Source organism: Sus scrofa, chromosome 15 (assembly GCF_054392235.1).
Source record: "Sus scrofa isolate SSC_HxYL_T2T_F1_AM1 chromosome 15, Sscrofa_HxYL_maternal_Yorkshire_Landrace_v2.0, whole genome shotgun sequence".
In the NCBI taxonomy this organism is placed as follows: domain Eukaryota; kingdom Metazoa; phylum Chordata; class Mammalia; order Artiodactyla; family Suidae; genus Sus; species Sus scrofa.
The window spans coordinates 32,899,116-32,925,854 of record NC_139397.1 but is presented as its reverse complement, the minus strand read 5'-3'; the positions used below and the strand labels follow the sequence as shown (position 1 = coordinate 32,925,854).

The following is a 26,739-nucleotide window of genomic DNA, read 5'->3' as shown; positions in this document are numbered from 1 at the left end:
GCCTATTTCCAAATAGAAATACATACACATATACAGAAACATGTCTTCAAGTTTGGCACCTATAATTCTAAATTCTTTGAAAGACATGTCTACCTGGCTTTATAACTTTATCTTAATTTGGCTGCTGTAAACAAGAAAAAAAAAAAAAAACACTCCTGGCTCTCTTTCCAGGATATACTATGTATATATTTCAGCTAATAATAAACACTGTGAATAATGTATTGTCTAAATGCTTCTTTTTTTGCATGATACTTTATTTTTCAGTGCCACACCTACGGCATATGGAAGTTCCCAGGCTAGAGGTTGAATCAGAGCTATGGCCGCCAACCTACACCACAGCCACAGCCACAGCAATGTGGGATCTGAGCCATGTCTGCGACCTACACCACAGCTCACAGCAATACCAGATCCTTTAACCCACTGAATGAGGCTACATCCTCATAGATAGTAGTTGGGTTCATTACTGCTAAGCCACAGTGGGTACTCCTGGATGATACTTTAAACTCGACTGCCATGACCACTACTAACAGCAATGCAAGACAAACAGACAAATGCAAGCTTCCAATAAGATGATAGCCAAGTTTTTCCAAAATCAGTTGATTTCTATACACTAATAACAAGCTATTATAAAGAGAAAACAATCCAACTTACATTTACATAAAATATAATACAATATCTAGGAACAAATTTAATCAGAGGTAAAATAACCATGTGCTTAAAACTCTAAGACACTGATGAAAGAAATTCAAGAAGACATAAATAAATGGAAAGATACTCTGTGTTCATGGCTTAGAAAAGGTAATATTGTTAAAATGTACATACTATCCAAAGCTTTCTGCATATTCAATGAAATTTCCATCAAAATTCCAACAGACTTTTTCATAGAAATAGAACAATCCTAAAATATGCATAAAACCACACACACACACTCTCTCCCTCACACAGATATACACCTGAATAGCCAAAAGATACTTGAGAAAGAAGAACAAAGCTGGACATACATGTTCCCTGATATCAATCCATACTACAAAGCTGTAGTGATCAAAAAGGTATGGTACTGGCATAAAAACACATAAAAACAGACATACAGATCAATGGACTAGAATAGAGAGCCCAGAAATACAGCCACACATATATGGTCAATTAATTTATGACAAAAGTTCCAAGAGTAAATATTCTTTTCAATAAATGGTGTTTGGAAAACTGGACAGTCATATGCAAGCGAATGAAACTGGGACAACATCTTACACTGCACACAAAAATTAACTCAAAATGGATTAAACTTGAACATAAGACCTGAAACCAAAAAACTTACAGAAGAAAACATAGTCTCCTGAGATCAATCTTGGCAAGGATTTTTTGAATTTGACACAAAAACCAAAAGCAATAAAAGCACAAATAAACAAACATAACTATGTCAAACTAAATAGCTTTTACAGAACAAAGGAAACAATCAACAACATTAAAAGGCAACCTACCAGATGGGAGAAAATATTTGCAAGTCATGTTATTGATAAGGAATTAATATCCAATATATATAAAGAACTGAAACAAGTGAATAGCAAAACAAACAAAGGAAAAAACAATCCAATTCAGAAATTGGCAGAAGATCTGAATCCAGGCATATCTTGTATTTTTTGTGTGCTTATTTTAATGTTCTTCACAGATATTGTGTTTTCCACAAATTGAAGATTTAGGGAAATCCTGAATTGTTAAATGATGGTTACTATTTTTAACAATATTTAATTAATTAATTAATTTATTTATTTATTTATTTTAGGTCTGCACCTGAGTCATATGGAAGTTCCCAGGCTAGGGGTCAAATTGGAGCTACAGCTGCCAGCCTATGCTCGCAGATTCAAGTCGTGTCTGCAACTTACACACAGCTCATGGCAACACCAGATCCTTAACCTACTTAGCAGGGCCAGAGATCGAACCCACATCCTCATGGATACTATTCAGGTTCTTCTGCTGATCCATAATGAGAATACCAAATTTTAACAATATTTTAAAATTAAGGTCTGTACTTTTTTTAGACATAACATTATTGCATACTTAATAGGCTACACTCTATTGTAAATGTAATTTTTATATGTACTAAGAAACCAAAAAATCCATATGGCTCGCTTCTTTTTTAAATCAATGAAGTTTATATTCATAGTTGTACAGCCATCATCACAACCCAATTTTACAACATTTCCATCCCAACTCCCCAGCCCATCCTTCCTTTCCCCGCAACCTATCTCCTTCGGTAACCATGAGCTTTTCAAAATCTGTCAATGTAACTCACTTTATTATGATATTTGCTGTATCGCAGTCATATGGAGGTAAACCTGCAATATCTTCCTTTGTTCTGTAAAAGCTATTTAGTTTGATATAGTTATGTTTATTTGTGCTTTGGTTGCCTTTGGTTTTTATGTCAAATTCAATATCAAATGTCCATGCTTCTAGACATTTTCCCAAAGAAGACATCCAGATGGGCAATACATACATGAAAAGGTACTCAATATAACCAATCACTGGGCAAATGCAAATCAAAATCACAATAAGATATTATCTTACACCTGTTAGAATGACTATTAACAAGGAGACAATAAATAAGTATTGACAGGATGTTGGGAAAAGGTAAACCTTGTGCACTGTTGATGGGAATGTAAAATGGTAAAGCCTCTAGGTTCGATCCCTGAACTCACTCACTGGGTTAAGGATCCGGCATTGCTATGAGCTGTGGTGTAGGTTGCAGATGTGGCTCAAATCCTGTGTTGCTGTGGCTATGGCATAGGCTGGCAGCTACAGCTCTGATTTGATCCCCAGCCTGGGAACCTCTATATGCCATGGGTGAGGCTCTAAAAAACAAAACAAAACAAACAAACAAACAAAAAAAAGAACTATCATAAGATCCAGCAATTTCATATCCAGGTATTTAGCCAAAGAAAATAAAACCACTATCCTGAAAAGATAGGTGTACCTCCATGTTCATTTCTACATTATTTACAATAGTTAAGACATGGAAATAACCTAAGTAAGTGTCCACTGATGGATGAATGGATAAAGGAAATGTGGTATTCAATACATACAACAGAATACTATTCAGCTGTAAAAACCAAAGAAATGCTTCCATTTGCAACAACATGGATGGAGTTTGAGGGCATTATGCTAAGTGAGATAAGTGAGACAGAGGAAAGACAAATGCCCTATGATCTCACTTAGATGTGTAATCTTAAAAAACAAGACAAACAAACAAAAAGCCAAACTCATAGATGCAAATACAACAGAGGCAGGGAGATGGGAAAGGTTGGGCAAAATGGGTGAAGGGGTCCAGAGGTACAAATTTCCAGTTTCAGGTCCTGAGGATGTAATATACTGCATGACAAATAATGTTGTATTTTATATCTGGAAGTTGAAAAGAGTAATCCTTAAAAGTTCTCATCACAGGAGTTCCCGTCATGGCGCAGTGGTTAACGAATCCGACTAGGAACCAGGAGGTTGCGGGTTCGATCCCTGCCCTTGCTCAGTGGGTTAAGGATCCGGCGTTGCCGTGAGCTGTGGTGTAGGTTGCAGACTCGGCTCGTATTCCGCGTTGCTGTGGCTCTGGCGTAGGCCGGTGGCTACAGCTCCGATTCGACCCCTAGCCTGGGAACCTCCAAATGCCATGGGAGCGGCCCAAGAAATGGCAAAAAGACCAAAAAAAAAAAAAAAAAAAAAGTTCTCATCACAAGAAAAACAATTTGTAACTTGTGGTGATGGATATTAACTAGACCTACTGAGGTGATCATCTTGCAATATACAGGTATCCCTTTCTTTTTGAAAATCTGCTTTGCACAACTTTTCTTTTATGAAAAACCTACTTTTGTACCTTTTTTCACTATCTGAAATCCAAAAAGGATTTTCACTATTATGAAAAAAAGGTAATTGCTTCTCGCTTTATACCCAAAGTTTTCATAGGGATGCTCTACTTTCAGATATCAGGGGAACCATTATGTTGTACATCTCAAACTAATATAATGATATATGTCAATTTTAACAAACAACCAAAAAAAGCCATACAAAAAAGCTTAATTCACCTTGTAATCCTAACCTCCCTTCTTTGACTACTAGCAGTTAGAAAATCAATTGTACCACCCACTGGGTTGTGATTCAAAACTAAAAACCTGACCCCAAGAAATCTAGCGGCAGGAACTGACACATTTAGCTAACTGAAGCTCCATGCCCCCTTACCTCTAGGTTTCTAAATTCTGAATTTCCCTTCTTAGCTGCCCTTCTGTCTGCCAGAAGCCAGACTATATAGCTGTCTATAGTCTGTACAGCAATGCCAAAAGGGGCACATTAGGCAAAATCCTGACAATTCACCAAGGCAAAGTCACCTGGGTTGTGTGCAATGTTCCTGCTTCCACACATGTCTCTACAGTTAAAAGAAAGAATTTCCTGTTTAAACAACAGTTACATAACACTACATATTACGAAGAAGGAAAGGAAACTCACATGCTATAGAGGGCAGGGAACTAACAAATTAAAAATAAGAGTAGTGGCAAACCTCTCAAACACTATGCAGATATTTGAAAAAGAGATCCCTGCAGTTAAATAGAGACCCACTAGAAACCGGGGGTCCACAGGGATAGAGTTTCTATAACATGGTTTTTTTTGTTTGTTTCATTTTATGGCCACACCTGTGGCATATGGAATTTCCTAGGCTAAGAGTTGAATGAGAGCTACAGCTGAGGCCTATGCCACAGCCACTACAACACCAGATCCAAGCTATATCCGTGACCTACATTGCAGCCTACAGCAACTCTGGATCCTTAACCCACTGAACAAGGACAGGGATTGAACCCATGTCCTCACAGACACTATACTGGGTTCTTAACCCACTGAACCACAAAGGGAACGCCTGTAACATGTTCTACCGGTCAATCCAGCCAACTCCAGTATCAGCATGATGGCTGGTTATTCACACTGTGGCACTGAATGAATAAGATCTGGTAAGGCTTTGTGCTGACTTAAGTTTTCCTCATCTTTCAGCGAGGATGTCACAGAAGGTCCAAGGAGTCTGATCTCTGTACTTCCTCCAAGTCTTTTCTTTTTCTCAAATTCCTAACATAGCTGTCAAGCATCCTAATCACTGACCATTGTTGCTTGGATGGTCACTGTGCACAAAACAAGGGGGGATGGTTTAGAATTTAGCTGATGGTAGAGTGTCTTAATATCCAGATGCAGGAAAAAGGAGAACCTTGCAAAAGGGTAAACGGGAATCCGAATTTCCTTAGTGCCTTGAGATGGGTAATCAAAAATTGATATTTTTCCTTTTCCCTAGTAGAAATTACTCAATGGGATGAAAAGAAACCATGCAGTGTTGATAAGTCTGCATAATTAACACAAGCATTTTAAAAATTATATTTGGCAAAATATTAGTATTCTATAGATATTAATAAAAAACAATCTCACAGTAATAGAAGTGATCTTTTAAATTTTTTGAACATAAATATAAAAAATAAACATATTAAGTCATTTTTCAAGTCATTTTGAAATAGTCCCTGAGACATTACTCTCATAAATACATACCAAATACTTTTTTGCTGTTCTTAAAGATCCAAATACACATTTTTAACCCATTAACACTGACTACTGTTCAATAAATAAAACTATCTTTATAAGTTTAGAGGAAAAAAGCATAATCCGAAAGAACCTGAAAAGATACTCAACACTGCTAATTATTAGAGGGATGCAAATCAAAATTACTATGAGGTACCACCTCACACCAACCAGAATGGCCATCATCAAAAGGTCTACAAATAATAAATGCTGGAGAGGGTACAGAGAAAAGGGGACCCTATTAAACTGTTGGTGGGAATGGAAACTGGTGCAACCACTGTGGAAAAAAGTATGGAGATTCCTCAAAAAACTAAAAATAGAACTACCCTATGATCCAACAATCCCACTCCTGGGCATCTACCTATCTGGAGAAAACTATAATTTGAAAAGATACTTGCAACAGTATTTACTGTGGCATTATTTACAATAGCCAAGACATGGAAGCACCCTAAATATCGATCAACAAGTCAAAGGATAAAGAAGAAGTGGTACATATATACAATAGAATATTACTCAGCCATAAAACATGGAATAATGCCATTTACAGCAACATGGATGGATCTAGAGATCATCATTACTAAGTGAAGTTTGTCAAACAGTAAAAGAGAAACATTATGTGATATCACTTCTATGTGGAATCTAAAAAAGTAGATACAAAATGAACTTTTTTGCAGAACAGAAACAGACTTACAGATTTTGAAAAACTTATGGTTACCAAAGGGGACAGTTAGGGGAGGGGGATGATTGACTGGGGATTTGGGACTGGCATATGCACACTGAGGTATATGGAATAACTGGCCAATGAGAGAACTTTACCCAATATTCTGTGATAATCTATGTGGGAAAAGAATCTGAAAGAGAACGGGTGTGCGTAAACATTGTACAGCAGAGAGTTCCCATCATGGTGCAGCAGAAATGAATCCTACTAGTATCCATGAGGATGTTGGGTTTGACATCCCTGGCCTCGTTCAGTGAGTCAAGATTCGGCGTTGCTATGAGCTGTGGTGTAGGTCACAGATGTGGCTCAGATCTCGCATTGCTGTGGCTGTGGTGTAGACTGGCAGCTGCAGTCCCGATTCCACCCCAGTCTGAGAACCTCCATATGCCGCAGATGTGGCCCTAAAAAAAAACCAAAACAACAACAAAAAAAGGTTGTATAGCAAAAATTGTAATGACATTGTAAATCAATTATAATTCAATAAAACTTTTCTTAAAAATGAAAAAAGAAAGAACCTGACCTATGAAATATTAAATAGACTACAAATTTCTAGTAATTAAAATAATTTAGGCTGGTATAAGAATAGGCTAAGGTTAATAGAAAAGAATAAGCAATTCAGTAATTGATGTATTTTGATAGTGATTGATTTGTAAGATGACAGATGTGATTGTAAAGGTCAGATACTAGTTAATTTCCCACCATAATTTATTGAGCAATTAATTTGGGAAAACATTCACTTTGATCCCTATCTCACACAAATGTAATTCTACCTACAATATGCAAAGATTTATATGCATAAAAATAAAAACTATATATATTCTAGAAGATAATTAGAATGAATATCTTTAGACTCTTGAGGTGGAAAGGTTCTTTATGCAAATAACAAAATTTAAGATGACATCAAGGACTTAAGGATAGAAGAGATCTTGCAGTAAATTGAGCCAGTGATAGAGAACATGAGCTGAAACACAATCTTCCAAAATAATAGAGGAATATGACCTTATAGTAGCTTGTGAAAAATAACTAAATGTAAGTATGAAAACAATGACCGTAATTATTTCATGGACGTATGAATTAAGAACAAAGAAACAAATAAGAAACATCTAACATGCTGAAAGACTGTTTTCCTAAGTAAAGACCTGAGTTAACAAAAGCACAGAATTTCTAAAAATCAATAGAAGAACATGTCTAAGGTTCTGGTGGAGCTGGACTTTGAATCCTGGCTTATCTCACTTCCAAATTCAATTCTTCTTATTTCTACATTTGAGTCAAAATTAGCCATCAAAAAAGAAGTCCTTTTACACACAACATGGTACCCTGAACTGAATCCTAAATGAGAAAAGGGACATTATTGGAAAAACTGGTGAAAGTCCAATAAAATCTGGAACTTATTTAATAGTAACATACCAATGTTAATCTCTCAGTTTTGATAATTACACCATAGTTACATGTAAACACTAGAAAACTAGTTAAAAGGTATGCAGGTGTCCAAATTTATGGAAGTCTAAAATCATTCCAAAAGAAACAGTGTGTTAAAAATATATATCCCTCAAAAATGGTGCCTTGGGTACTATCTTAAAAATTATAAGTAAAGAGATTTATTGCATAAAGTCAAATTTTCAAAAGGGCATGCCTTGCATTAAAACCTTTGATTGCAACAGGTTCACTGATGATTTTTAAAAGGATAATCTGACTCAATTATACAGTGTTTTGGAAACACTTCTCATATAATTTTTCCATACCATTTTTCCTTGCCTGTGGACAAAAAATAGAATACTGTAAACAGTATTCTTTAAAAACATAAGATGATCTGGTTGTGATGAACTGCTTTCCATGTCTGCTATAGACGTGACAAAAGTTCTGGGCTTGTAACAGCAAGACTTAAATTTAGAGGATTAATAAAACAGCCTGATTTTAGGAGCTGTCAGATATGGAAAGAATTAGGACTTTAGAAATTAATGAATCCTAGGAGCAGAAAAGCTGAAGCATATAATTAAGTTAAACTCGGGGCGGGGGTGGGGGTTGACAAGGTAAGGAAAGAGGGAAAAAATGTTAAGAAGAGGAGGAAAAAGCAAAATAAGGGGAATTAATGAAAATATGGGCTTAGGTGCCTATAAGGAATTAGATGTGATAAATTACAGAATTGGGGTAAATAGTAATATAGTAGTAAATCAGATTGGATCGGGGTACTCACTCAAAGCCTTCTAGCAGATCCTGCCACTCAGAGCATGAGCCAGAGATCTACACCTCTGCCCCATCACTTCTCCGACTTATTTTCTACTGTCCAGCCTCACTGCCTTCCAGCCATCCTGATTTTCCCTGCTACAGCTGGGAATCCAGGCAATCCAGGATTTTTGGATTGGCAATCCAGGTCTTTGTACTTGCTCATCTCCCCACCAGGATCACTGCTTACCGAGGTACCACCATGGTTCACTTCTTCTCCTCCAGGGTCACTCAAATGAAAACTTTTCAGGGGCTTACTACTAAGAACACTCATAGTGGTCCCCAAGCATCCCAATTTCCCTCCCCAATATTATTTTTTCATAGTTGCCTCTACCATCTGACAGTAATTACATCAAGCACCTATCTCCCTAACCACTAGGATATAAGCTCAGGGATGTCTGCCTGTTTTGTTTTGTTTTGTTTTGTTTTTCTCAGTGATACTTCCCCAATGCCTAGAATAGTGCTGGGGACAATAGTAGGTGCTCCATAATTTATTTGTTAATCGACCAATACATAAATGTGTCTCTTCATTAAAATTATTTAAATAAGAATAATATGCCACTGATAACTTCTCCAAAGTTACTTTTTTCTTTTCTTTTTTCTTTCTTTTTTTTTTTTTTCTGTCTTTTAGGGCTGCACTCAGGGCATATGGAAGTTCCCAGGCAAAGGGCTAAATCAGAGCTGCAGCTGCCATCTTATGCCACAGCCACAGCAACACCGGATCTGAGCTACGTCTGTGACCTACATCACAGCTCACGGAAACACCAGATCCTTAACCCATCGATCGAGGTCAGGGGTCAAACCGCAATCTCATGGACACTAGTCAGGTTCATCACCATTGAGCCATGATAGGCACTCCCCATGTTTTAAAGTTTTATTGAAGTATATTTGATTGACAAGGTTGTGATAATTTCTGTTGTACAACAAAGTGATTCAGTTATACGTATACACAATTCATTCTTCTTCAGATTCTTCCCTCAGATACATGACCACAGCATGTTGGGTAGGGTTCCCTGTACCATACAGCAAATCAGTCATTCCATTCCATACACCTCAATGTGCATATGCCAACCCCAAACCCCCAGTCCATCTCCAAGGTTACTTTTTGAGCATTTTTTTGGGGGGGTATTTTCTCCACTAAACAATTACTTCTACAATGTTTTAAAAGGGGTTTTGTGGAGTTCCAGTCGTGGTTCAGTGGTTAATGAATCTGACTAGGAACCATGAGGTTGTGGGTTCGATCCCTGCCCTTGTTCAGTGGGTTAAGGATCCTGCGTTGCCGTGAACTCTGGTGTAGTTTGCAGACTCGGCTCGGATACTGTGTTGCTGTGGCCCTGGTGTAGGCTGGCAGCTACAGCTCTGATTAGATCCCTAGCCTGGGAACCTCCATATGCCGTGGGAGCAGCCCTAGAAATGGTAAAAAGACAAATAAATAAATAAACAAACAAACAAACAAATAAATAAATAAAAGGGGTTTTGTTTTACAAAAATCAAAACAAAACAAAACATACAGTCACTGTCTAAGAGGATATCGACACAGGCTCATTCAGTGTTGGAGTCAGAAAGATGCATTCTTTATGGGTTTGTTCTTATGAGCTTAAATAACATTTAGTTATTACCAGAAAAATCTCCCCAGTAGAAAATTTTACATGAACAAATACTTAGTCACATGACTCACTAAGCGAATGGGATTACCCAATCCCAACCTTCTCGTTTTCAAGATGAAGAAACAGATCTAGGAAAGCTGTTCACTTCTTCACCTTCACTATGAACACAGCTGATGAAGCCCTAACTGGGAGCTAGCCTGAACAAGGATGGAGATGTTACAGGATGACCTAGCTCAGAAACACTTTGCAATGCAGCAAAAGTCCAGACTAAATATTTTCAGTTCACCATTTAACTAAACCTTCATTTTTCCCAACTTATTCCCCTATCACGGCTTGCTCAAAGATGCTTTTGAACAGTTGCTTCAAATTGTTTGAACAGTCATGGTTCTCTCTGCCTTGAGATCACTAGCAGAACAAACAATGTGATCATCTCTTTAAGTATTTAACACGATCAAGAGCCACCAAGCCTTCCAGAAATCATTCAACATCCAGCCTCTTGTTCCAGCCCTCTGCCTTCCCTCTTGAGAGAAGCTCTAGGCCAGCTTAATTGCTTAGTCTTTTCAGTGGATGACTTCTTAATTCTCATAAACTCAAATGGAAGCAGCCTTCAGGGTCTGAAAATGCATCACTTCTCTTTTTTTAAAAAAAATCATTGGTCGAAAAACTGCATACGTGCCATTGTTTTGTCATTAAGTAGGGAAAACAATCTGGGGTCATGTTTTTTTTCCCCCTCCTCAGGGATAGCAGCAGCAGTTAATCCATACAAGTCCATTCCCCAGGTCCCCAGACAGTCATCTCTGATGTTAGCGGGGCACAGAGGCAGATACTTTGGCAAAGAAAGTCTATAAAATGAAGTTTTCCACAGACCAAAACAACCTTATTGATTTTTAGTACAATTCAAAACACAAGGAAACATCAGTTTCCTAAATGGCACACACTGAAAGGGACAGGGAGAAATGCACTGCAAATAGTGGAGAGGAGGAAAAGGATAAAAGATGATTACATTAGCAAACATCTGAGTGTTCTTTTAGGCTGTTTGTTTTCCAGGTTTGAAGAACTGAGAGGATTGAATGAGGTTGAATTGTCCTTATCTGAAATTGCTCCTTTATGGATTTGGACTCAGATCTGGAAGCCTGGGCATCCAGTGGACCTTCAGGGAAAAAAAAGCTGTACATCCCTTTGAACACTTGAACATCCTCTTCAAAGCCCAAGGAGTTATTTTTTTTCTAATTAATATCTCCCCTGCTCTCTCTTTCTCAACAAGCGGCAGATCTGTTTAAACTGCATTATAAACATATTATTTACAAGTACAGCATTCAGTTTGCTGCAAGCAAATATTTTCTTTTGAAATTATTTTTTTTTCCTTTTTTCTTTTTTATGGCTACACACGTGGCATATGGAAGTTCCTGGGACAGGGGTTGAATCAAAGTAGCAGCTGGGACCTACACCACGGTCATGGCAAAATTGGCTTTGAGCCCTGTCTGTGACTTAAACTGCAGCTTGCAGCAATCCTTAACTCATTGAGCGAGGTCAGGTTTCGAACTCACATCTTCATGGAGACTAGATTGGGTCCTGAACCTGCTAAGCTACAATGGGAGCTCCTCCTTTGAAATTCTTAATGAGACAAAGTCCCTTTCAGGCTAGAGACCTGTGGGAGGGAGGCTGGGAATCAGGACAGACCAGCCAGGACTTACCATGGCCCCCTCACTTCGTCTTTGGGCAACTTCTCTCTGCAGTCGGGCCACAGCCAGCTTCTCCCTGGAGAAACAAAAACATGTGATTAGCTGACCACCCTTCTCAAGGCAGAGGTACACTAGCATGGCTTTGAAACATTCTTTTGAGGTCTCCAGAGAAACCCCTTCCTTGGTTTAGCTCACTTCCTCTGCTAAACTTTCTATAAATATTCTAAATGATTGGTCATTAGTGCATTGTTTTCACTGAGTGTAATAAAGAGATCTTTGGCCTTGGGTTTTATAATAGCCAAATAAATGCTGAATGGTGAGTAAAATATTCCCTTTAAGTACATTAATATAAATCATTTGTAAATACACTTTCCCTGGCTAAAGTATGGCAGCTGCCCTCTCTGTATCAACTTTGCTCATAAACAGTTTTAATTATTTTTATTTCTTTTATTACCCTATGCTGATACTGAATTTCAAAAAGCCAACAAAATGTAACTCTATACCATTCTTGAAATAAAAACAGAAAGTCATTGGCAGGCTTGCTACATGATAGGCATGGGGCTGGTCATTTTACCAGATCTCATAGGAGCCTGATGACAACCCTATAATAGGTTTTATTATCCCCATTTCCTAGATGTGTAAACTGAGGCTAAGAGGGGCTAAGTAACATATGGAGTCCCTATCCAGTATATAGTAACATTACAGTCAAACTTTAGGTTTTCCTTATAGCAAAACCTAAATAAAAATCTGTGTGTCATTTTTCAAGGTCTAGGAAATATGAAAATGTGGAATTAAAAATTACATTTAATATTTTTCATTTCACAAGGTTCATTTTATATCTTTTATCATCAGAATTCTGATTTCACTTACCAAAAAATAAAATATTCGCCACAATTTTAATAATTCTGTAAAGTAACAGATATCTTGAGCTTTTCAGTTATTCTTAAAAGAGTTGGTAGATGAAGGAGGAGTGAGTGGACTTTTCCAGTAATCCTAAAATCTTGGTTCTAGCAAGGATTTTCTCTGAAATCCTCAACTTCTAGGGAGATATGAAACTATTTGGGTGCTATTCCATCCCTCAGCCCTCTTTCTACACATGATCAGCGACACAAACAGAGAGGAACATGAATCCCAGACGAGGGAGAGGATTTCTCCCCTTCCTACCACTTGGGTCTTTGAAATGCCCAAGATCATCAAGACGGCATGTGTTTGAACTTGGTTCAAGTTGAGTAGCTTTCTAGTAGGAATAATTCTCTCTCTGTATAAATACCTAGAGACACAGAAAAGAGGGAAAAAAACTAGAACCAGGAGATTCAATGCTAGGTCCTTAATCTGCTGTGCCACAAGGGAACTCCTGTACTAGGAGATTCTTGAAGGATATAAGGTTTGGGGAGCCTGGGGCAGGACCCACGCTTGTACCCTATGACAGTGGTAACAAACCAGATGGGAAGAAGCCAGAAAGAGATGGAGTTACATGCCCTTTTTTTGAGGTAAGCAAGACAGACAGCCTGTATGTGTTCCCTGACCCAAGTCCTGATGGACAGATGAAAAGACAGATGAAAGGAGCAAATAATTGAAAGAGAAGAATGTGATGGACTTCTGACTTAATATAAAAATAAAGTACATGGTAAATATTCATAAGGACAAAGAAATGGAGAAGAACATACTTTATGACTCGGCAACTCCACTCTGAGGTGTAAACTCAACAGAAATGCATATACATATGCTCACAAAAAGACATGTACTGGACCGTTCATGGGACTACATACAATAGCCTTAAACTAAAAATGCATATACCCATTAATAGTAGAATGGATAGACTTGAACACAGTTATATGTTGTAACACCAGAAAGTACTGAGAAGAAATAATCAAGATTTCATCACAATACCACTGAGTGAAAATAGCAAATGAAAAAGAGTGTATGATTAGATTTATGTTAAAGCTCAAAGATGGCAAAACTCCTATCTTGTTTGATAAGATAAGAAATTAAAGACACAAATATCAAAAAGGAAGAGGGGAAATTGTTTATACTCACAGAGGACATACTTTTCTAAATAGAAAATCCTAAGGAATTTACAAAATAGAACAACAAATAATTTAGTAAAGTTACAGGATATGAGCCAATACACAAAAACCAACTGTTTCAAGTATTAGCATCAAACAACTGGAAAATTAAATTTAAAGAATCTGTAATATAACATAAATACTTAGGGATTAAAGGTAATAAAAGGCTTGTTAAACTGCTACGCTAGGAACTACTAAACACTGCTTAGAACAATTAAAGGAGATTTTACATAATAACACACACACACTCACACCCTACATTCATGGTTTGGAAGGCTAAATATTACACTGTCAATTTTTTAAAATTAAATTTTTTTTTTTTTTTTGCTTTTAAAGGGCACACCTGCAGCATATGGAAGTTCCCAGGCTAGGGCTCAAATTGGAGTTACAGCTGCCAGCTTACTACACCATAGCCATAGCAATGTAGGACCCAAACTGGATCTGCAATCTACACCACAAGTCATGGCAACGCCGGATCCTTAACCCACTGAGTGACGTCAGGGATTGAACCCACAACCTCATGGATACTACTTGAATTCATTACCAATGGGCCACAATTGGAACTTGAAAGACTGTCAAAATGTGTATCAAAGTAATCTATAAATTATTTCTCATTGGGGTGTATAACTCTACCAAAATACATAATGATACCTCAGAAGATACTCCGGTGCTAAGGATGATAATTAAATGAATATAGCAACATTTGAACTCATTTCTTCCTCTGTATACTAATTATGGACCCATTTAACTTCCAGTCTATAAACTCTAATCCACACTCATATTTTCCTTGAGTGTCCATCTGGTATGTATTCTCTTTTAAATAAGCCCATAAATTTCTCCTTGACCGCAACAGCAGCAGCCAGAATTGCTGACTGAGGCATTTTGCACATGGTCAGTTGTGCTATGGTTAATATCTCACTGCACCAGTTGCTGCCCTGAAGGTCAAGATCACATTTAGTCCATCTCTGTAACATCTATGAAGGGATACTCCGTACAAACAAAATTAATGCTTTTGACTTGCTGAGTGAGGCATCAGTCACAGAATCTAATAACAACTTGCCAAGTATAATAGAATTTTTAACAAGTACAAATTTGCATTTACAAGTATGCAACACACACACTTACATGATACCCAGAGGGATATCTTCTGGTTCTGGTTGGTCACAAAAGCTATTTTACATACTTTCCAAAACTATGAAAAGAACAGTTTCCATAAACTATCAGGTAAATATCTGAGTAAGCTTCAACAGAGTAAATTCCTATATAAGAACATTGAACGAGGGATAATAGGGCAGCAGTTCTCACATATTTTGGTCACAGGACCCCTCTGCATTCTGAAAAAGTATTTAAGTCTCCAAAGAGCTCAAATTTATGTGGATTATAGCTAAAGATGCTGACCAACAGAGTTTCTGTTTGTGTGAGTCACATTCATTAATATTTATCACATAATATTTAAATGAAAAGAGGACATTTAAAACATTCACTTATAAATTCATTAAAAATTAACAAGCCTACACTAACATAAGACATTTTTCTGAAAAATCTTATATTCCTAAATGAGAATGTTTCATGAGAACAGTGACATTACTTTGAAGTTCTGCAAATATAGCTTCAACATCCAGCTTAAGAGAAGGTAGGTGGATTCTTCTATCTGCTTCTTTCTCAACCTGTTCTGAGTGCACGTCATGTAGCTTCTAGAAAACTCCACTTATACACTCACAAAAAAAATGTCAGTAAAAAAAAGGTAAATACCAGCTCAGCCTTATTATGAAAATAGTTAGGATATTGCAGATCTTTTGAAATGGTCTCAGGAGTACCTAGAGTCCCAGCACGTTTTGAGAACCTCATCCAGAAGGTAGGTACAGAACAAGAAATGGAAGAACATTCTGGAAAATGTCCTGGAATCTTCATTTCTGATTGCTGAATCTTCAGCGAATGACTTAAAATACATGCCAACAGCCTACTTATTTTTTAGAAGTTTAGTTTAGCACAAAGAAGGCATTTCTTGAAGCAGAGCAAGAGTCTATCTTATCACTATCCTCCCACTAGGTGATAAAAATAATCCTAATACAGTTTAAAGGTTAGGAACACCACTATTTTATCCTTAAAAGAGAGTTCCTTTATAACACTATTAGGAATTATCATGTGTTAGAGGTGCTTGTCAAATCTTCTTCAGTTCAATTTGAAAGAAAACTCCAATGGTTTTAGCCATTACCTAGTTTTTAAGAAGGAAAATATTCATAAATCATACAATTTCATGGTCCATCCACCGATTTTATTTTGAGGGCATTCAATAAAGAAAGTGTGAATGAACCAGCATCAAAACCCAACATCTCAAAAGTGGCATCATGTTAATTAACCCCTTGATTCAGTGAAATAGAGAGTAAAATATGTAAAACTAGAAACATCAAACTTTAATTTTGACCCACTCCCATGTGAGCAGAGATGTGCACAACTTCAACAGCCATGTGGAAAAGTGTGACGCAAACATGGAGAAGCTCAGGGTAGTCTTGGTCACCAGAAAGATAATTCCCAACCCTAGCCCGCTCCCTGGTCCTCCTTACTTACAAGTTGGAAAATTGCTTACATCTAGTTATATGGAAACGACTCTCATTCAGATGAAACAACCAGGTGGTGAAGGAGAATCTGCATGAAAAACAAATACAAGTGCTTCTTTGGGTCCACACTCTGTAATCACTATAAATCATTTATTCAAGAAACACGACATATAGAACTAACGTCACAGGGCAAAGAACCCCTAGGGATTCTGAGTAACAGGCCAGGGTCTTTGATGGGGTAGGCGGGCAAGACTAGTGCCAGCCAAGGGCACCTCAAATTTATATATATTTTATGTGGTAGACCTCTGAATCATATTTCCTTTGAAAAGAGGGTTTCAAGGCTAAAACACACCAAAAAGAGTCTTTCTTGAGGTTCAGTACTTTGTATCTCCCAAACCTTTTAAGCTCTTGGTATCCGATGTAAATGCATTTATGTTAGCAGGACTTTTTCTCAGTAGGAATTGTATTTTTGTGTGTATGAAAGAATTGCCATGCTTTATTAAAATTAAGGAGGTAACAGAGTTGTTAAACAGGTGAAATCATCTATGATACAATTCTTGGGATTTCTAGATATTAATATTCCTGGGCTCAAATTATGAACATAAAGTATTAAAAATAAATGGATCCTTTTTAAACAATAATTTATTTGCTCTTAGGTTTAGCTTGTCCTTTGTCAAACCATATCTTCAAACCCCTATGGGCTCAATATATTTGTGAAACCAACTGGGACCAGCATCTTTTTCATGCAAATTCAGGGTTCTTAAAAACAGCTTTGTGTTAAAAAAACAGAGAATCCTTGACTTGCGTGCTCCCCAAGGCAAATTAAATAAATACACTCACAAATAACCCTTGTTCCTATTTGAAGGCCTAAGCTCATCTGCGAAAAACTGACAACTGTGCCTTTGCAATGAGTCACTGTTTTGTTTGTTTTTGTAGCAAAGCCAGTAGCTCATTATGAAGGGGGTATTGACTTTATGATTGCAAAACAAATGCCCAGAGGTATTTTATCAAGAACTGTGGACCCTTATTTATAGAAACAGATAAAAAAAGGATATAAAGAATAAATGCACAATAAAACAAGAGCGATCACAACACTTATTCCTCTTTCAATTAATGGCAAAGAGAATTTTCCCCACCTAGAAGGATGAAATAGAGCTACTTTTCTTATTCAGTTTTATACCCAAATGGTAAATGAATCCCAGATTTCTAAATCCTTCAGTGCAGCTCCACTGTCAACTAAAGAGCATAATAAACAATAGCAACATTATTTATGTGAACCGTGGATGTTCAGAATATCCATGCAAGAAACACCTGCAAGTTAAGCCTGTGGAAAGATAGTCCATGATGATACCAACAGGATGTCAGCATCTGTAAAATCCAGAAAAGACTTGCAAGGTCTGTATGTTTAGAAAAATGCTCCCCAAGGAGAAAACAGCTTGCAAAGGGGGAGTGTATTCAGGGCATGATGTGTGGAGACCTCAAACTTCAGGGCACCACACAGCCATCTGTTGCTGGAGTGGGGAAGGCAGACCCCATCTGGAGACAAATCAGGGTTCTATTCGCTGCTTTCATGGAAGCCCTGTGCCCATTCTGAATGGGTAAGAATGACACCACAGTGCAGCCCTGCTCTCCACCAGGCAGATGGTACCCCTGTGAGGCTGCCCTGAAGGAAGGGAAGCAATGGCACTCAGTGTGAGCATGGAGAATTATTTCCAGGCACTGTGAGTTTCATTGCCCCAAACTGCTGTAGACACACAAGGTACAGAAAGGAGCAGATTGAAATACACATTTAGCAAAAAGTCAGTGTCATAAATACTGTTTTCATCAAAGTGCTAGCTAATATGTGTAATTTATATTTGACTTTTCTAGAAAAATAAAGTATAATGATTAAGCATACTCATATATGTATTTAAAAAGAAAAAAAAAATGGAGTTTCCTGGTAACACAGCAGGTTAAGGATCCAGTGCTTGTCACTCTGGTTACAGCTATGGAGTGGGTTTGATCTCTGGCCTGGGAACATTTGTATGCTGCAGGCACAGTCAAAAACAATAATAATAACTGATTAAAAAAATAAAATTTTTAAAATATTGGGCATCTCACAAACCCAAAGTCAATTTCCTTTACTGTGGGAAAGATATTGTGAAATCAAAGAATCTTCTAAGACCCCCCCCAAACAAAAACTGTACCTTCATATTAGTTTGGGTGATTAGTCTAAACTCCTATATTCTATAGTATTTAAAACTCATTTTTATATATAATACATACATCTATCTTATTTTAATTTATTCAGATTATCCTGTTGATTATATAATCCAATGAGGAGGGAAATTCTAGTTCATTCAGCAAACACTTAATGTGAGTTTACTCTAGTCCTGGCCTAGTACTAGGCACTGGGACATAAAGATAAATAAGATGGTACCAAAGTCAGAGAGTTCAGGGTCTAGGAGATGGAGAGCATTCCTAGGCACACCTGTGTCATAGATGCATTAAACACAAGACATGTGCTGAGTATGCAAAGCTGTATTCCAAGCTAGCCTTTAAAATAAATGTTAGGTAATAATTTTATCAAAAAATAGAAATTTACCTGCCTTTAAATGGGAAGGTGCATTCTAGTATTTCAAAGAAAGTTTGTTTTTTTCAAATTTCAGGCTTTTTAGCAACAAGGCATCTAGAAAAACAAGTCTGATCCCACAAATATTTTAATAATAAAGATCTCTATTACAGTTCTTAATTGTACTGTTCCCTAAGTTCCTTGTGTCTTTTGCAGGGGATGGTATTGGACTTCAGTTCAGTCCTACATTCTACCCCTTTGGGTCATGATTTTTATCCAGGTCACTTTTTTTCAGAGACACTCAACTGACTTTTCAGCCTTTTCTGTGTCAATATATCACATCACAATCTTAAAAGATAATAGCCATGGTTAATACTTATGGAATAATTATTGTGTCCAGCACAGTTCTAAATACTTTACATGAAATATTTAAACCTCCAACAGCCCTATGAGATAGGATCATCTCCAGGATACACAGTAAAGATTCTCGAACATTTTGGACTCAGAATCTCTTTGCACTGTGGAAAAAAAAAAATCACTAAGGATTCCAAAAAGCTTTTATTTATGTGGATTATATTTATCAGTACTGACCATATTCAAAATTAAATCCAAGGCCTTAAAACATATATTTAAATATGTATCTGTATGTGTGCATATGTATATATATGTGTATGGTATATATATGTGCGTTTATATATGTATACAAATATGTGCCGCTATATATGGACACAAGTATGTGTCCATATATACATATATATGTGTGTATATATATTTGCATATATGTGTGTGTATATATTTGCATATATGTGTGTGTATACACACGTGTATGTATATGTACGTATATGTGTGTGTATTTGATTTGAAATAAGAATAGTAATTTCATTACAAGTAAACAACACATAACTATGAACTACAGATTCTAAAATAAAAAATAGTCAAAAGGAAGGCAGTGTTTTATACTTTTGCCAATGCCTTTCATGTCTGGCTAACAAAAACGACATCTGGATCCCCACATCTATTTTCGTATTCAGGATGTTGCAATGTTACATGTTGAATGGCCTCTGGCAAATCACTGTATGCCCATGAGAGAATAAGAATGAAAAAGACAAATAACATCTCAGTATTCTTAGAAAAACAGTTTTGACCTCTCTATTCTCAAAAAGTCATAGGGCCCCTGGGCGCCCCCCAGTGCACAGTTTGAGCTCTGTTGATGTACAGTGATACCTGCCTCCCATGAGGCTCAGGAAGTCTGGAAAACACACCCTTCGTGACTGTGCTGTTAAGTTTAAATACCATCATGCATTTTTTTTTCCATATGTGCGAAACAGCAATGAATATTTATTTAGTTAAAACCTCATTTGCTAGAACTCATGCCTCTGTCTTTACTATCACCTATTAACCACTGCCTCAACTGCTGGCAAAGGAATCACCAATATTGCAAGAAATAATGGGGTCTCCAAGGATGAAACACTTTCTTGACCCATCTTAACGGCAATTCATAGGAAAACTATGGCTCTAACTTGTCAAAGACACACTGAATTCCAACTTGTATAAACCTACATTTCTGAGAGTAGGAGAAAAATACTCATGAAATTCCCAATAGAAACCTATTCTCGGGCACAGATTTTGTGTCAATGAACAACACTCCCTCCCCATATTTTTTCTCCACAAAGATCTCACCAAATGCCCAGGAGGAAATGAGATAAATGATTACTCTCATTTACACCTTGGGGCAGAGAGTCACACTAAAATCTTGGAGCAAAGGCCCAATAAATCATAAGCCTTCCCCAGTAGCGAGTGGGCCCCAGGAATAAGAGCATGGTGGGTGGCGACCTGGTGTGAGTGTGTGTGTGAGGAGAGCAGGTCTGCTCCCCCGGAGGCCTAGAACCATCCTCCACACACACACGGGCATCCTAGGGAGGCACCGGCCTAAGAGAGAGGACAATACCGAGTGCCAGGTGTGCCTGTGGAGTGGACAGATGGGGAGATCGGTGGCAACAGTCCTTGAGTAATGGTTAAATTAATTAGCCTTTCCAAAGCAGATCATTTAATTACTCATCCGCCCAGATATTCAGTGCCAGAGCAGATTTAAGGAAACTTTAGGAGATGCAATATACCACTTTTTCCAATGCATAGTGTCAGTGCTGGTCCCAACACTTAGACATACCAAATTTACCTTCTTACTCATACTTCAGAGGAGTCAATTAATATCCACCAGGCACAGAAGTCAGTATGTAGAGATTAGGGCTAAGTTGGTGACCCTTCTAAGATTTGGGGCAACCGTAACAGTGTTCTGTGCTGATGAGCCCATGCCCGTCCCATCAAAAAAAAATTTAAAAATTCACACAGAAACTTTCTAGAGAATTCTGTATGTTGGAATACAGAGATCATCAGTAAAAACAAACGTACACCCTATATCAGTTACCTGTCTTTCTGAAGGTTTTTACCCACAGGCTGCTCCTCATGGAGCTTTCTGAAGCTTTCTATTATTTTCTCCAATTTTCTGAAAGTTCTCTAGATATTATGCTATGAAAGTATTCTCAAAACAGTGCCACAATGAATATTCTTCTACCCTCAAACTTGGTGCCTCACAGTGCATGCACATTTTCATTTAGTGGTTCACTGGTTCATCCATACAGACACTTGGGTTGTATCCTGATTGCTTACCTGTTTCTTATAGCCCAGTAGGGCTATAAGACCCAGAGAGCTGGGACTTTATGGTCTTTGCGTTTCTTAGGCACAAAAACATCCTCGGTAAATGAAAGATCATGCTCTAAGGCAAACATAGCCTCATGAACTTGAGGCAAGGTCACAGGCTGCCTTCATCTGTACTGAGTAGCAGAGGTTAGTCTCATGCCCCAGAGCTTAACAAAATGTGCTCATAAGTTTTACTATCATCACACAGGTGGCATTCTGCATAGTTTAGATGTACCACATACTCTTGTTAGTAAATAAATAAGCCAGTGAAGGAATAGGATTGTTTTTCAGGGGGAGGAGGGGGTTTCTCTTTCTGCTTAAAACTCTTAGCTTTCACTAAAAGAATAGAACCTTTCATCACAACTTTAGTTTTTTATCAACATTGGGTCTACTAACTTTATGGAAAACAATACTGAGTTAGAACAACCCTATTTTCTTCTCTCTTTGTCTGAAGAAGGATATACCAAAGGTCTACTACCAAGGTATTCCTAAAATACATATTTTAACAAGAGATTCCTCCAATTTTAATATAGGAAATTTGAGCCTTAACTCTTATAATGACTTCTTGAGTATAAAGCCAGTTCAAGGACTTTGAAAAAGATTTCCTTGAGAAACACTATTTTATGAGTCATTGAGGAACTACTTAATTTTTTAAACTTCATTTTTACTTTTGTAAAACCTAGATTCCTGAATGAGGATTCCTTATATTTCCATGTCTTCTAAGAAACATGCAATTTCCAATGTTCTCATGTCCCATACCCCTAGTTCTTCCTTAACTATTAAAATTCCACTAAAATACAACTAGGTTTGTTTTATGTCTGGCAATTAAGGAAAAAATGAAAAACAATGGAATTCCATCAAAAATACTTGATTTTGTTCTATCAATTTTGGTAACATTCAATGATGGGCTGTATGTTGTTTAATATGGAAGGATAATTTTTAAGGAAAAGAAAACACATGCTGTATTGTACAGTGGAAATTACAACAACATTGTAAATCAATAATACTTCAATAAAACTTAAAAAAAAATGAACAGCAAAAGCAACAAAAAACTATATACTAACCACATGTATTACATACCTGTGGGTGCATGAGACAATAACCCTTCTGTGACAATTAATTTGGTTTCTGAGGCTTTAAATTATCAAGGGCTCTGAAACTTCATTCCCTATCAGTTTTCACAAAGGTCCAAGATAGGATCTCTGAGTATATTCAAGTCATCAGACTGGGCTAAGAAAAATAAGGCTTATGAGTTCCGAAAGGAAGGAATTGAAGGAAGTAATGAAGGAAGGCAGATAGGTTGTAACACAGCATAGTTTATACTCTAAAACCTCCTTCTTCATTTGTGGAATAAGCCACACATATAAGGTAATTCTGCTCAACAAAATTATGGCTCTTATGGGAGTTCCTTTCATGGTTAGGTTCCTTCCCAAACCTGACTAGGATCCATGAGGATGTTGCTTCGATCCCTGGCCTCACTCAGTAGGTTAAGGATTGGGCATTGCCGTGAGCTATGGTGTAGGTTGCAGATCCCATGTTGCTATGGCTGCGGCATAGGCTGGCAGCTGTAGCTCTGATTTGACCCCTAGCCTGGGAACTTCCATATGCATGGGTGCAGTCCTAAAAAGCAAAAAGCAAAAAAAAAAAAAAAAAAAAAAAAAAAAAAAAAAAAAAAAAGGCTCTTAGGATAGATTAGCAATGCCAAAATTTTATTCCATCTATATTATACTCCTCCTATTCTGTAGGATTCTTCTCCTATGCTCCTATATTATAATGTGCCTCCTATGCTATAGGCACTTTACCAGGCTCTATGAAAATACAATGACAAGTAAGTTTCAATCCCTGTAGTCAGAAAGCATCATGTCCCAGAAAACAGATAATGTGTCTATATCCAGAGTTATGGTTGACCTGTGCCCCCATAAAAATGTCGAAAGACTTTATATGCTAAAGTCCCAGCTTCTAGTCCCTCAGAATGTGACTTTCTTTGGAGGCAGTGTCTTGACAAAGGTAACCAAGTTAAAAAGGGGTCATTAAAGTGGGCCCTAACCCAATATGACTGCAGTCCTTAAAAAGGGGAGGAGGGTAAATTTGATAATGAGTACAGACAGAGAGAACAGCACCTGAAGATAAAGGAACAGAGTGGGAAGATTCTTCTATAAAAAAAGGAATGCCAAAGATGGCCAGCAAACTGGAAGCTAGGCAATGCAACAGATGCTACCTCTCAGCTCTCAGAAGGAAGCAACCTGCCCAACCCCTTGATCTTAAACTTCTAGCCTCCAGAACTTGGATACTGTACCTTTCTGTTATTTAAGCTTCCCAGTTTGTGGGGCAGTTTGTTAGGGCAGTTCTAGCCAAGGAATACATTCAGAGGCACTTATTTTTTAATACATAATCTATCAATTCAATGTGTCTGAGCATAATCCACTTCTCTACAAATACATACACAGTTTGGTAAGATATAATGAGTGCTCCAAGCATGTGTAATAGAGTTTCAGTAGAACGACTGTTTATTTCTGACCAGGAAAATGAAAGAAGTCTTTACAGAGAAAACACCTGCCACATTTTACACGAATTAAGAGCCATAAAAAGTCAGAAGGCAAACACAGGAATTTATGACTATAGAACTACCAACTATTTACTGAAAAGTTGTTGTTTTCAATCTAAGAAGATCAATTCTTTTAAATGCCACTTCTCAAAAATGTGGAAAAAGGCTCTATGATACTTTGTATCTAAACCTCTGCAAGTACATAGGATCCAAGCTAGAAAGACATTTAGAGAACTTTCACCTTCATGTTCTTTTTCCTAAGGCTACTGTGATGTGGAGTATAAGATAAACTGCTGCCCTTGTGTTCTGTTATAAGGCCATTGACTTAGCTGGTCTTTGGAAGTGGGAATGTTTTGCAAATATGCTCTGGCTGCCCCTTTTTTGGGTTGTAAATACACTTAACCCTCTCTCCGGCTGCAAACCTCATTACAGGGATATGTAATGGTCACTTGCAGTAAGAAGGAATTACAGATGACCTGTGGTCTTCCAACTGGTCTGTCTCAGAATCCATAACCAGGCCACCCATTAACTCAGGTCCCTCCCCATGAGCCGGTATTAAGCCTTAGAAACACTAAATTTTCTGATTGTTATAAGCCGTTCAACTTCATAACCTTCCCTAAAGCATTTGGTAAAGAGGAATTTTTGAAGCCTTGATCATTTGTCAGTTTATATTAATGAGTCTGTAATTTATCAGAATCAAGCATATCTATTCTTCTTTCAGAATTTTCCCTATTGAACTTCATAACGTGATGAGTCTTTTTTTTTTCCCTAATCTTTTTATATGGGTAGCCTAAGTTTGGTTTCTCCTGGTTGTGAGTAATGGAAAAAAACTCCAGCTAAGATAGGGAAGATGAGGTGTTTTATTGAACAGGGTTATAGTACTTCAGGAGCAACTGAACCACAAAACCTTATGAAGGGCAGGAAACAGAGCATGTACAGAACTGAAATACCTTCTCACCAGGTGCTCTTATGATGCACTGGCTCAGTTCTGAGGACTCGTGGTTTCTTTTTCCCACCAGTTTCACATTTAAAACTCCCTGGAATCATATGCTGGTTGGCCTGTCCTTGATGAGGCACACACTCTGGAGGGAATGGCTTTGGTCTGGAGGTCAAGGTCATATAGCATGGTCTTAGACCTGCTCCTCCCCAATATGGGCAGGGGGGCTGTTCTCAGAAAAGAAAACAATCCAATCATTAGAATCTACCATGTGGGTTGATCATTTGCACTTCCTATGTGCCTTACTTTCTTTGGAAAATGGTTTCTACAGATTTCTTATTTAATTCTTACATAGATTTGGGCAAATGTAAACAACCAGATAGCTTATGTCTTCTTAACTAAATAATTTTTGCATTCATTTCAATTGGCCTAACTCCATTTGAGGAAGCCTGTTAAAATACTTGGCTAGAATTGAGCCTGTGTCTTACTTTCTTCATATTATCTTGACCCCTCCACTATCATTGTGACTTAAACATTTTTATTGAGCACATTCCTCACTTCTTGCTAAAATATGTAACCAGCCTTTAGTCTCTATATTGCTTTCTATATATTGTCTTACTGTCTTCAATGACAGCATGACTTAATTCACATTGAGCAAATGCCTAGAAATGTTATCAACTATGAAATACTGCATATGTGTTCACACAATATGTATAATATTAAAACCAGAGAGTAACTCTTGGAAGATACAGACAAATACGGATGTGCCTTCTTCTGTTTCCTGTCCTTCACACCATTACCAGCAAGACTGTTCAAAATATCAACAAGATTTCAAAAAAATGTTTATCTTTTAAAGGAATGCTGATTTAGGAAAGCAAGAACATTAAAGAGAAACTCATACTTTCTTTTGTTCTTTGTAAACAACCTAATCATGGCCAAATACATATAATATCTAATTAGTATGTGAGCTGAGTGGCTAAAAAGGAACAAAAAAGCCAACGATGGGAAACCCTAGAGTAGAAACAAGAAGACACTGATAAGAAAATAGAATCTAATATCTAAAAGATGAGAAATGAATGGAACCAACTTGTGAAATAACTTATGTTACACCAGGTAAGACCCTAATGGGAAGGAAAAATATTCAGATGTGTGACCACGTAGGATACTCTCAATAGAAGTAAAAGTGTTTAAGGAAATAGGAAAACAACTCCTAGGCAAACAACAGTATATATATATATATTTTTTTTTGGTCTTTTTGTATTTTTAGGGCCGCAACATTGGATCCTTAACCCACTGAGCAAGGCCAGGGATCGAACCCATGTCCTCATGGGTGCTAGTCGGGTTCACTAACCGCTGAGCCATGACGGGAACTCCAACAGCAGATGTTTTTGAAGAATAATAACGGCATAACAACCAGGCAACAAAATTAATTCTGTCAAAACAGATTATTCTAAACTTTATGTTTATAGGTAAGTTAATGTAATCATTTAAATTGTCTGTTTTATTATCACAGTGAGAGACAGAAAAAATTTTTAAAATGAAGGCACCTTTTGTATATTAAAAGGA

At 37.3% G+C, this 26,739-nt stretch overlaps 1 protein-coding gene across 10 annotated transcripts in view; it reads right to left on the bottom strand.

Moving 5' to 3' along the window:
- The window catches only part of NCKAP5 (NCK associated protein 5), a 1,198,715-nt gene that overhangs the window by 607,157 nt on the left and 564,819 nt on the right, over positions 1 to 26,739 (bottom strand). For all 10 annotated transcript variants that reach the window (XM_085001422.1, XM_085001423.1, XM_085001426.1 and 7 more), the window contains one exon: positions 11,832 to 11,895. In XM_085001422.1, the coding sequence (XP_084857548.1) occupies positions 11,832 to 11,895 (64 nt within the window). The remainder of the gene's footprint in view (positions 1 to 11,831; positions 11,896 to 26,739) is intronic.